Source organism: Falco biarmicus, chromosome 1 (genome assembly GCF_023638135.1).
Source record: "Falco biarmicus isolate bFalBia1 chromosome 1, bFalBia1.pri, whole genome shotgun sequence".
In the NCBI taxonomy this organism is placed as follows: domain Eukaryota; kingdom Metazoa; phylum Chordata; class Aves; order Falconiformes; family Falconidae; genus Falco; species Falco biarmicus.
The window spans coordinates 3,913,158-3,926,991 of NC_079288.1; the positions used below are offsets into that span (position 1 = coordinate 3,913,158).

At 37.5% G+C, this 13,834-nt stretch overlaps 1 protein-coding gene across 4 annotated transcripts in view; it reads right to left on the minus strand.

Moving 5' to 3' along the window:
* Positions 1 to 13,834, minus strand: part of HELZ (helicase with zinc finger) — a 91,479-nt gene that overhangs the window by 14,709 nt on the left and 62,936 nt on the right. For all 4 annotated transcript variants that reach the window (XM_056333231.1, XM_056333156.1, XM_056333067.1 and 1 more), the window contains 5 exons: positions 11,150 to 11,333; positions 9,967 to 10,195; positions 5,565 to 5,769; positions 1,487 to 1,538; positions 456 to 649 (listed from right to left, as the gene is read on the minus strand). In XM_056333231.1, the coding sequence (XP_056189206.1) occupies positions 456 to 649; positions 1,487 to 1,538; positions 5,565 to 5,769; positions 9,967 to 10,195; positions 11,150 to 11,333 (864 nt within the window). The remainder of the gene's footprint in view (positions 1 to 455; positions 650 to 1,486; positions 1,539 to 5,564; positions 5,770 to 9,966; positions 10,196 to 11,149; positions 11,334 to 13,834) is intronic.

Consider the following 13,834-nt stretch of genomic DNA (forward strand, 5'->3'; position numbering starts at 1 on the left):
TCTTATCACTTCACTTCAGACACCTTGCACTGCAGACATCCAAAGCTGGTAATTTAAACTGCACGAAGCCAATAAAGAGAAACAAGCTCCATCTGAATCACCTGTGTCTCTCCAATGATTAAGAACTGAAATAGGCAATTAATTCAGATGCAGGTATCTCAAGTCAGATGAGACAGATTCCACTGGTGTGCCTAAACCTAAAGCTGAGAATATACACCAAGTTACATGAACATGAAATTGCTTTTAGGCTGCCTCGAGTTATTTGTGGGAGCAATAGTTTTAAGCCCTCATTTTCTGATGGTTCTCTGCACAGCCACTCCTAAAGGGGACATATTTGAAGTAAAATGCTGAAAAAAACTTGCAAAATATTCACTAACTGATTTTGCTATTTATTTTTGTATGTACAATAATTGAGGGGAGGAGAAAAAAAAAACAAACAAACAATGAATTCTTACAGGCAAAGGCACAGACATGACCATATTTCCTCCATAGACAGCAGGTACATAGAGAATACTTGTCCCAGTGTGTGGATCTATCCTTTGAACAGGACTTGGAGATTTCCCCAGATTGGGGTGAGGTCCCAGAGGAGGAGGGGGAGGAGTATATGCTCGGATAGGATTTCCAATTAGAACAGAAGGATTGGGCTGAACTGAAAAGAAAGAAAGAAAGAAAGAAAAAAAAAAGATATATACATACATACACCAAAAAAAAAAAAGATCATCACACTCAAAAGGAATATGAAGACTACTTCTTTCTTTTTTTCATCCTAATAGCTTCTATCTTTATAAAGTACGTGTGCAACTCTCTAACACTATAGCTCTGATACATCTACAGAAATCATTAATCAAATCCTGTTTCCCATTTCAAAAATTTGAAGAGGCAGAAAATATGAGTTGAGATGCAGAGAAACAGGTAGCTGGTAACTGCATTAATGAAAGAATGTCCCAACCCAATTAAATATGTTGACAGTCAGACTGGCTGTTAAACACTGCATCAAAAACTAAAATAATCCTCCTGTCGTTAGGGAAGACAAGCTTTACATTATTGCTTTTTCAAATTAATAACAAAATTATTAAGCTGTTACATACTACCTTGCAAAAGTATGATCAGTAACATCTGGATATATGACAGCACAATTTAAGTTCAAAGTACATCATTAAACAGTGCATGCAACACAATATCCTAACTCTTCTAGTGCAAATACACTGGTACAGTATTTTACATCATGAATTTCAAACACAGCCGGTTTTAAGCAGCCAACAACTATGCTGTGTTAAGGCTCTGCACAACACCTATAAAGGGACAGCCTTGGAAATACCTGATGTCCACTTAACAGCCTATAATCCGTTTCCCAAATGCACACAAGTAGTAAATGGCTTTCGAATAGAGACCAGGCACTCAATTTATACGAAATTATTATCAACCTCACCGGAGCCAAATCAGCATGAGCTCGGAGGAATTCTTCAGTAACCGCAGAGATACTTACCAATTCCATCAGGTGGGAAATGGTCATTCTGATTATGAAGATGGACCTTGCCCTTTAAACAGAAAAAACAGTAACAGTTATGTTTTGCATTCTTACATAAACCAAAGCTTTTTATTTCAAGTGAACATTATAATTAAATACAAAATAAAGTTTGAAAGAAGTTAGCAAAACGTTTCATTCTTACGCATTCCGCTGTTCACTTCCATTACCTGACTACGAATTCAGAAAGCTGGACATTAAATACCACTAATTCAATTAACCAGTGGGTCATTGCTGTCCCTCTGGGAATACTCTCTCCTAAGGTGTTTTCAGATGCAAGGACAGTTACAGCAAGCTGCCTTGAGTTTCATTTCTCACCGTTTTATTTCCTGCTGCCTCATTTCTTGAAGGAGCACCATCCAGTATAACACAACCCTCAGTATTCCTCTTCCATAGCAGCTCTTAGTGGAAGCATGATCCATTTTCTTCTGCAGGTTTCAGCTCAAGAACCTTGGAGACGAAGCAGCTGCCACTAGTTTTACTCACTTACTCACCCAGCCTCATTAGATATTGCCTGCCTACCCCATCTCCTGTATCTGCTTCTGGACTGCTCCCCAAAGTATGGGATAGCAGACTCAAAACCCAGAGTATTCTGGGGAAACTGTCTTTCCTTGGTGAATTGTACATTAGAAAAGGAGATTAACAGAACCGAGTTATCCCTCCTACATGCTCATGAGCTTACAGCATCAACTAATTAGTTAATATGCATAAACTGTGAGCACACATTCAAATGCTAGTATGCTCTACAGTCTTTTGCAGGATAGGAATACCTTACTTAATCTGGACCTAAGTACTTTCACAAATTTAAAATAAATCTTAAGACTCTTTGATGCTACAAAACTTTTTTTGCCCAGGAGATAAGTCTAGGCAGTTTTCCAGCAGTCTGAGCAAATTAGTCAGGGTACAGAGACAGGTTGTTTGACAATGTTGACTCATGCATAAACCAGATTAAAGAACTGGTCTCTGCATTTCCCTCTCATTTTAAAAATGAATTATTGAAAAATAAAATAATACTTGCTTTTCATTGCAGTACTTAAAAGAAACCTGTTTATTCACTAAAGAGAAGATTCAGTCTAAAACTGTAGAGCAGCTATATGCCTTAATCACTTATGGTTTGCACAAAGTATTTCTGTATCTCTTACGCTGTCAGTTAGCATCAAGCTATGTGCAGAAGTCTACCAAATCTCTGGTTTTACCTACCAGACTTGTATTTTATAGGTGCCATATTTTTAAAACTGAAATAGCAAATAATGACATAAATTCATAAGAATAGCTGTCCTGTTGAACATTTAGCATGTAACGGTATCAGACCGGTAAATATATACCAACTGGGGCCACGTGTGCGTCAGGGAAGGGAGGTGCTGGCTTCCTTCTGTCTTTTTCTTTTAATGGTTTTGATAGTTTAATCACTTTCTAATTGTCTATTATTACATTAACTGTTGTAATTTCTCAAAGATTTCCACGACAAGGTTCGTTTCCCCACCCATCTAAAAACCAGCTAAACCTACATTTTACCTGATGGCAGTTGAGAGCACTGGAGCACAGCTACACTCAGTTTCCTCTAAAAGCCTGCTCCACCTTCAGAGTATAAAAATCCACATTACATAAAGGCACTTAGAGGCAATTCAGACCGAGATTCAGGTGACTTAAGCAGTTAACAGCCTCGTCACTCCTAGGATCCTCCTTTCCGTCAGCTGGCAGGAGAGGAGAGGATTCTCCAGAGTTAATCAGACCAGTGGTCCTCACCGCCTGTATGAAATGTCCAGGATGACAATGCATCCTGATTAAGTGCCTGAATCCGGGCCAAAAAGCTGGAGCACAGGCAGTGAGCGGGAGGTAGGCAGAGCTGTAAAATTCAGAGCCTAATTTACTGGATGTTAACTACCCTGCAGGAAGCTCCGAGTTCTGAAACTTTCCGTTTCCACATCACCACCTTTAATAAGGGCTGCGCCCACCCAGCTCTGCTGCTCCTCCCGCAGTGCCACCACCCCCGGCCAAACCACCCGGACGCAGGTGAAGGCAGATGCCCCCCCAGACAGGGCTGCCACGAGCACAGCAGCCCCACCGCTAGCCAGCTCCACAGTAGCTATTTGCTTCTCAGAGAGACGGGACTGAAACTTCTCCTCTTCTTTAAAAAATAAACAGTAAAGAGGTTTTTAATGTCCTTACATAAATCCAAGAGCAATTCTGCTGAATAAGGCAGCGCCAGTTTTACAAAATCACTTTTCACAGCATGTGAAAAACAAGCCCTGAACTGCACAGATGTCCATAAACTCACCACAAAATGCTGTTCTCACTTTTTCGCTACAAAATACACCAGCACTAGGCTTTTAATCTTTCATCTTTTAATGTTAAATATTGTACTTAGGAGGTCTAAAATAAGCAAAGCTAACCATCTGCTTTTAAGGCTTGAGCAAAGGGAAATGTATCGCTTATCACAGACATCTTCTGTGTGTGTTGCAGTATTACCTGCTTGCTTTCTGTTTCTGCACATGCTAGCTGTCAACTGTATTCAGAGGGAAGAGATTTTATTACAATTATGATCTAGGTGGTTAAAGCACTTCAGATCTTAAGCTGAAACGACAGTGCTGGCAGTTTGAAGGTGTCTCTTCTGATTTCTGCAGCACAAGCGCTCAGTTTACTAACAAACTGGAAGAAAAATAAACAGAATGGTCTAGTCACAAGACTCTGACTTCCCTCACCCTTTTTTTTTTTTTTTTTTAAATGTACCATACCTGCATTTTCAAACACTCTTCTTTCGGTTTAGGAAACAAAAGTATGGAGAGTGATGTTCTATTATTAAAGAAAATGTGTTCAAGACCAAAGCACTCATGAAAAATCAGAGTGCAGCAATGATTTTTAAAGACAATGATTTTTTAATTCACAGTTTTCTGTACGCCTAGTGTTTTGACACATGACTAGATGCTTTAGAAATCTGGTGTTTGTTTCAGAAAGTAATGCAATCTTGATGAAGAAACCAAATGTTCTCACTTACAAACTCTCTTTTGGGAAGGACTGCCAAAGGGAAGGCTTTCCTTTTTGTACTGTTAAAAAGCCTGTTGTAAAAATTTCATTTAAATGATAAAGCCAGCAGCAAAAATGCAAAGCCATGGAAAACATGCATGTTTCTTCCTTCTTGTACAGCAGAATTCATCACAAAGCTAACAACCTGCATTTTATTTGCGTCTCTAAACACAATTTAATTAAATTATAACTCAAATGGGTTTGAAATAAACTACAAAGAACTATGAAAACTGAATTAATTACTAATATATCACCCCCCAAAAAAGCTCCAAAATTTAGTCTTATTCTCTATCACCTTAAGGAAGCGATGTATTTGTATCACTTCTTTACCTACTTTTATAAAAACAACTAGTAAAATTACCACTGAGCGGCAATTTCATCTCTCTGCTCTCTTGATGCTAATGAGATCTGGTCTTCTGAAGGACATTATCAGTGAGCTAATCTACGTGATACACTGGTTTATAAAGTATTATTAATTAAATCACACAACTATCTTACATAACAGAAACCCCTGAATTTTAAATGTGATTTTTAGATCAAACCAAATTGCTATTTATTACTTTGTTGCTTCCTTGTACTTCTTGCCACTGCTACATCAACCCGCTGGTTTTTGGGGTACAGTCAGAGCACAAGCTGCTCGGGACCGGGATTGCCTCTTGTTCAGAAGCTTTCATTTGCCTTATCTAAATACTGAGGCCAAGATCCATGGCTGAAATTCATCAGAGTCGGTGCAACACAGTCAATGAACAGAGTGACCCAAGGTTTATCTTTCAGTAAGGAAACAAGGCTTGGACAACCCCGAGCTACATTGCTAAATACTGTATTATAATACAAGCCTAGAGCTTTCACTTGAAAATGCCGAGGATCCCTCTGGAATTTGCATTCATAGCTGACTGCATTGATGCCATTTTAAAACAAACAACTTGTTCCATAAACCTTTTTATATCATTTCTCAAAAGGCATTTCTACATTCACTTCCACCTCCTGACAAAATTCATCATCAGTAAAACCTTACCTTCGGTGGCGACTGCTGCTGTTTGGTGGCATTCGCTGAATGTTGGTGCCGAAGAGCTCGGGGGATAAACTCTGGAGCCAGTGGGTTCAACACATAAGTTTTCTTTAACTCCAAAGCTTCCAGCTGAGCTTTGATCTGTTCAAATGTGATACCATGGAGACTTTCATTCTCGTGACATAGGGCAATAAACCTTTCCCAAAATTTCCTATGGAAACAATTTTTAGAAACAATAAAAAGGAGTAAGACTCGATGGGTGTTGTTAAAATTAAAATAGATTTAATATAACTGTGTGGCATTTTTATTTTTCATGTATGCTCATTTTACACACCAAGCCAGCCATCCTGCAACCTGATCCACGCATCTGAACCCCACAGCATAATGCAAAGCTCCCCAGTCACTTAAAATGGACATATGGGTCTGTCCACACATATCAGATCACAGCACTGTGTATCACATTTAAATACCATGTGTATATCACATTTAAATATGGTCACAGACAGGTCTGACTTGGAATTTTTTCCTAGAAAATAAAACACAGTGAATAAAATGCTTAGAATTCTGGAAAGCATGTGATTTATGGAATTTAATAAAGCTCAAAGAGTCACAGGGATTATATAGATTGTCAGTCCCAGAACATGCCCAAAAGATTCTACGAATTTAAATAGGTCATTCAATTCCAGTGTCACAAATACCAGAGTCAAGATATACCCTCAAAACTACTCTTGGGAAACACTTCAGAGTCACATGAAAATGTCAGAGGAGCATCTAGAGGGCCGTTGAGATCCTCTGGTGGAAAACAAAAGCACCTATTTCACCGTGTGTTAGATACTCCTTTAAAATGTAGAAGGTGTGTCAAGCCAGAAAGACAACCATCAGATGACACGTGACCTCTAGAAAAATTCTGTATCCAACTTTTTGGAGGGTGGAGGGGTTATTTAAACCATGTAATAGAAGAGAATTCCTACCCATCTTCTGCTTTCTCATGACGTGTCTTTCTATTGCTTACAAAAAAAGCCTTTACGTTTTCAATATCCAGCCAGATCTACACAAAAATTTTAGACTTGCAATTTATTTTTTTTTAACGTCAAGGGAATTTTTAGGTGAAGTTACTTAAGCCTAAAAGCTATTTAAATAAGATCTGAAGATGTCACTTAAAAAGAAAACCAAACACCTGATCGAGTTGTTCTCTTTCAAAAAATCAAGTGTAATGAAAATTATTTTAAAAGAGTATTAAAAAGACAATGATCTTAAAGGTGGACTTGACTATAACTCACTCTAGTTATATAGAGTCTATATCTATATATATAGATATATACAGATATATATAGAGTATATATCTATATATATATATAGAGAGAGACCTCAGTAATAAGGTCTGGCCTATAAGCAAGCACTGTTATACTGTTATTTCCCCAAAACCTGTAAAATGAGATTGCTACATGCTAATTTTAATAGCAGTGTCACATTTTGCTGAGTACCTGGCTTGTGAAAAAGAGTAAGTGCCTCTCCTGCAAGAATACTGTAATGTTACTGATGTATTTAAGAATTCAAAATAGTTTTCCCTAAAAGCCCATCTTCTGTTGTGATTTTATAGAGGGAAGAAATGCTCTTTTAAAATTCAGAATACAAGATGGCCCTTTTTCTGCATTTCCCTGTAAGGCAAATGTAACTTGCAAGGTTTTAAGCAAGGATTAAAAACCAAAATGAAATACTTCGCTGGGATGCTTTAATGACGGAACTCCCTCTGATTAATCAATTCAGTCACCAAACCCACTGCCAAGTACCACAAATCCACTGAGACCTATCCACTTTTGCTTAAAATGCCCCAAGCAGTCTCTCTACACGTGGAACACTTGTACTGGGGTGTAAGAACAGAGAATAAAATACCGCTGCCTCTGTTTTACAGTGTGCTCTGGAGTTTAAAGTGAGTGTCTGCCAAAACAGCCCTGTCTAGTCCGATTGCAACACACAGAAATGTAATGATTACCCTGGGCATACTTCACAAAGCTCTCTACAACTATCATTACAGAGCCTTGACTCATTTTGACAGGTATTAGAATATTTATAAAATTCAAGTACTCTCTAAACTTTTTTGAGGTCTGTTTTTCCTAACGAAATGTCACTTCTTTCAGACTTCTGTACTCCTGTTGTACTAAAAAAGAACCATCTTTCCAGCAGCATGCCTGAGCCCCTCCAGCACTGTTTCAAAGGGTGAACGTTCAATTATTCAGTGAAACAAGACAATGGTGTATTAAAGCGAAAGCTTGAGATACATCTTAATAAAGCTCCACTGCTCCTTGTTTCTTAATTATCTTTTGGGTTTATAATTTTGAGCAGCTATACATATATAAAGCTGCTGTTCTTCGAAAAGCAAACTCAATCCCTAACTGCCAAGACTAACTCATGTACCATGCTGATAGCCTATACTTTGATTTTAACAAGTTTTTGCATGCCCTATTTCAGATACGTTGAAGGAGCCATACTTGGAGAAACTGCTGAGCTCCCACATTTGAAAACTGGGTCCCCCTTGAGTATCTAATTTAAAGCCTCAACACTCAAAATTCAGGAGGTTATCTTCCCCGTTGGGATTCAGAGTACAATGCATGATCGTTCTCCAACAAAAGCTGTATTTAAACAAATGGTTAGAGAACCAATAATGGTCCTAGTTAGACTAACTAGGGATTAACTAACTCTCTGACTTAGGCAACACCGCACATCCTGAACCCCAACGTAGGGAAAAGAAGCAAAATTTATCAACTCAGAGTAATTTCCGAACAAGTGGTAAGAGAAACCTCCGTCAGCACAGCACGGCAACCTCTACAGCTAGTCATGAATCTCTGCAGCGTAAGCATCATGATGGACTAGAGACTGTTACCAGCAGACTGTAACAGACATCATTTATGGATCAAGTGCTCGGGAGGCACAGAGCTCCTTCTCATCAGTTACATAAACCAGATCGTGTCTAAAAAGAAAACCAGGCAGGTAATGGGAAAAGTAAAATAAAACCACAGCCATTACTTCTCTTTTAATAAGAAGTTATTAGCAGTTTAGAGCCAATCACTGTGTTAATGTATGGATGCTTGTGACGTCCCCAGCAGGTATGTGGTTGAATTCAGGTCACATTTCATATCAAAAGTTTGGTTTCCATTTGGGTTTTCAATCCTAATCTTTGAAAACCGCATCCATTTTCAATACAGTAGATGAATACTGCTCAGGAAAGTAGAACACAACATAGATAAAACAACTAACACATATTTTTAGCTTTATTTTAATAATGTAGTCAGTGCAGCATTTCCTCTCTTCGAGAAATAAGCCTCAGGGTTTATCTCTGATCATCCCAAAATTTCAGCTCTTCCATCAAAGAAGAAACCTTTGAAGACCAACAACTTGGTATCCTTAACATCAGTGTTTACATCTCTTAGCATTTTTCACATTTCTTCATTTAGGTCTATAAAAAGTAAATTCACTCAAATCTTAATGAGTTTTTCCCTAATATCATGAAGACACATAAAAACACAAATAATGGTTTTCAAGTCTTCTACTCTCATACAACTGCCATAATATTCAACTTCACAATACTACATTACGTCACAATTTTTAATTCCAAATTATATATTACTTTTATTTATAGATAAAATAATAAAATTATAACAGGCATATTAACAAAACCACTAGAAAATAAAATGAAGCTTCTTCAATTGTTACTGTCAAGTAAAAACTAGAGCAACTATATATACATTAAAAGACAGTTTATCAACGACCAGGTGGTGGATATCTCACACTTTTTCTCTGTAGGCTGTTACATGTGGTGACTCTGGATAAGAAGGTAAAACCAGAACAAACCAAACCCAAAAAAGCAACAAAAAAAGCCAGACTTGTCCACCCACAGAGGATACTAAAACGCTCTGCCTCTCGTCTGGAGTGGTTTTCTTCACTATCATTGAAAACAAAATGTCCCCTCTCTTCCCTGTGAGCAAGACTTACTAATCGGGGGACAGGGTGGCCCTTGCACAACTGCATGCTTCCAGCTCCACGGTGACCTGGCAGATGGCACCACAGGAGCCACCGCGGCATACGACAACGCTCCTCAGTCTGCACGGGGCTACACCTGCCTGCTCTGCCCGAGGGGTGAGCTTCAGCAGCACGCGTTGGGCAAGCTGAAATCACGCCTGCAGATTCAAGCCTCTGCAGGAGCTGGGAACACAACTAACACTTTGCCATCTTCGTGGTATTTGTATGGAATTTTAATTTCATTATACAGTTATTTTAAGGGTTTAAATATGCTGTGTCTTATTTGGCACCTGAAAGAAAATCCATCTTTTTTATTAAATCCATCAGTCACAGATAAACACATTTTCTATCATCCTTAGCCTTGATTAACTACGAAACATATATGAAGTACCTGCATCTTCCAATGGAACATAAAGCAATAGGATCTCCCACCACAGCCACCAAGGACTGTGCTCTTGTAATGGCAGTGTTCAGCAGTTTGTAATTAGACAGAAACCCATAATCCAAGTCTTCTGTTGAATCCTCCAGTAACTGCTCTTTCCTTTTAATTGGTGTTTGCTTATGTTTGCATGTGTGCCGTGTTCGTACTGTGCTGAGAAACAAAACTCTGAACTGTTTTCCTAAAAGGAAACAAAAAACAAAGGTCTGAGATAATTGTAGCTATTTCTGCTGGTAACACCATCAGACCACTGCACTTGCCAGCCAGATTTCACACCTAGATATTCTGAAGAAGCTACCCTTCACATGAATAGCTTTATGCAAGAATAATAAGATTTAAAAATTTTAAAAGATGCACTATAAATAGCACATTCTATTACAAGAATATTTTCTCTTTAAAAAACTTATTTTTCATCTTGATATTAATCACTCCAGAACTTTCTGGAATGCTAGCTATCTTTACAATGTTGCCAGTCAGCCGATAACAGATCTTGGATGGATTTATTTATTCTACCTTAAAAAAAAAAAAAAAAAAGTTCTGGACATTCTTGTATCATATTTCAAAATTTCCCAAATATACAAGTACCTACCATGATAGAACACACCACTCACTGTCACTCAGCTACTTTATTATCTTCCTTTGTTTATTACTGACTAAAACTGCAACCTAGCAACAGGCTACACCTACACAAAATTCTTGTTATCAATGTGATTCCAGGATCACATACCTAAATTCATGGATTCCTTTTTACAGTCTATTCCACAAATGCAAAAATCAGTAAAACATTTCAAGGCTAAAGCCTTGTTACATTTTTACTTGGAACTCATCATAAAAATCCAGCAGTTTTCACATTTTCAATTTTTCATTAAATCAATTCATTTTTTTAAGTAAGCTTGAACTTAATTTTGAAAAAAGATAAATAAATAAAGTTTATTGCTTTGGTATCCAATGTTGGAGCAACATATAATCAGCACAGTTGCCAATTTGATTTTGATACCTCGTTTTTTATGGACTACATCACAGCTCTCCTTTTGTTCCAATCGTTTTAAGATTATTTCAGTAAGTCTTACTTAACTTCACCAGTCACACTTTTCACTTCCTTAGCATATCTTTGAGACATGTAACTCTTACTTACCCTGAACGTTTAGCACTCTCTCTACACTGACATCAGACAGTCTTTTTTTCCGAAGTTCAGCCCGAATTCTGAACACTTGATCAGCATAAGGTGTTACGACACCTATACTGCCATCATCCAATTTGCCCCAGGCAACAGGCCATTTTCTTCTTAATTCTTCAACACGCTCTACTACCTCAAACACCTTAAAAGAAAGTCAGAATTCTTAAAAGTATGCTCCACCGAAGATCATTCTTTGATAAGCGAATTTGACTTTTAAAGCTCTAAAACGTTTACGTGACAGAGTATTACGTAGTTTTACTGAAGAAGCAAAAATACTCTTGCATTTCATAGTGATACTCTAAAATATCATGTATTAAAACAATGTATTTACCATACAGTACCTTTTTTCAATCTTAATATAAAACTTTGCTCACAGAAATGTCACCTTTCAAGTACAAGCAGGGAAATTATATCAATAACCTTAATTTTCATGCTTATGCTCTTATGAAAATGTCAAGCACAGTAGGACATTTCTTACCATAGTTTATTTAATTTCCGAAGTAAATATACTGCCTAAATAGGATTATTTTATTTTTATTCTGGATTTTATATATGTCATATTAGAATTTGATGACTCCAGAGCAGAATCAGTTCCATTCCAAAGGATACCATGAGGAGTTTCAGATTATCCATCAACTGCTAGCTCATCTCTATAAAATACTATTAAGCGTGCCACCTGAGAGGACTAACGAGTAATAAAACCCGAAAACCTCCTCCTGTGAGGAGACAGGCTCAAAGTTACCTCCTGCCAAAAAAGCACCAGGCACAGCAGCTTCTGTTTCAACACACGGAACTGATACCGCGCTACAGAAGGTACTTCTGAATAAATTCAGAAAAGGTTTGTAGTTCCCCCTTTTTTTTACATTTGCATTCACCATGTCATTCAAAAACTGTCAATATGTCATTTAATAAATATTTATCCAGCTATATAAAGCATGATAATTGATGAACGCAGTTTTCCTACAGCATCACAATGCAAGCTCAGCCCCTTCATGGAACCCAGGCAGATAGTCTTTCCGACAAGAACCTCAAGCATTCCTAACTTTCTTCTCTTCCCTGCTCACCCAGTTATCTTTGGCTGCAGAAAGGGGGTGTGAAAAATAAACGGAATGCTTCCAACTTTTATAGTATCTCTTTTTTGAATCGGTAAGCGGGAATTCTAGGGATTTTTATGGACGTTTCAGGAACGTGAGGAGGGATATGAATCACAATGGGTATGTACAATACTATAAAGCATAGTAGTTCCTAACTGCTAAGAGTCTGTTGGTTTATGCTGACTTCTTAGCATCTAAGATCTACTTACATGACAGACATTCTCATTTAAGTGTATATTTTTAAAAAATGTATCTGAACTGGAACAGTGTATTGAAAAGCTCAAGAATTTAAAAAAAAATCAGGAGGAAGCAAATAAATAAAAAATCTATTAATCCTTAAAAAGTCACAGTTTCTTTTTGATAGTTTCACGTTTTCAGAAAGTATGGAAAACAGGTGGCTGTTTCTGAGAAAATCCTGAATATAACATTTTGCAACATAAATTCTTGTATTTAAAAGCTAGTTCTACTGACAAAGGATACTGGAAAAAAACTTTACTGTCTATGAAAACCAAAGCACAAAAAAAGATCTTTTGCAGGTATTTCGGCAAGCTTCTCTGAAAGCATATAGCTGCTGGATATGTATTTAGAATTAACACCATATAGGAAAATTTTAGAATTAAAGCCAAAAATGGAAAGTGTATTTTCCAGATTAATACTTAATACAGGCATCAATGAACCATAAGATGCCCCAATGCAAAAGTCCATTAAGGGTCAAAAGCAAAAATCTCTCTCATCATCTGAATTTCAGTTTTTCATGTTGGTATTTAAGCAGCTGTTGTCCTTCATTTCTGCCTGTAGCTACTAATGACTCACAGTTTTCAGACAGTTACTTGGCCACTGAAGATATTTTTAGGTTTATACAACTTTTTTTTAAACGGCAAAGCAATTCAAGTAGATTAATGAAAGTAGTCAGGTGCCTTCAGTTTTTTTTCAGTCATGTGTCCAGGAGTCATTGGATCTGCTAACTTAAGTAGATCTTTTAATATATCAAAGAATGCATAACGAGTGCAGCATAACAACAAAAAGGTTAAAAACTGTGCACCAGATGAACTGCACAATGATCAACAAGGGGAAACAGGCAGCTCTGCAGTGCTTCATAATAAATACTGCTGGTTAACTGCATCCTAACTTCAGTTAAAATTCCTCTAAGTTTAAAAAAAAATAATGACTGCTATGTCTTTGTTTTTCTTTAAATGTCAAGGATATTTCTTAAGACATCTTTTCGGTGGGGGCGGGCAGAAGGGAGCTGGGTCAACCCTCCCCTAACTCAAGGTGACTGGAAAAAGGCATCTTCTGCTATAAAAAGTATTACCAAGCTGGGATGGGGGTGTGTGTCTGGTGTGGACAGGGGCATCGGGGGGTGTGTGCATGTGTTTTTGTTTGGTTTGGGCTGGGGGGGAGGGTTTAACTCAAGGGAAGGAATGAGAATGAAAGTAATTTTTGAAGAATACAAATAAACCTCTGTGAAACAAACATACTGAGAACAAGCTTAAGCTGTCACCTACAAAAAAAAAAATATCTCATCTGCACATGATCAGTTAGACACTGA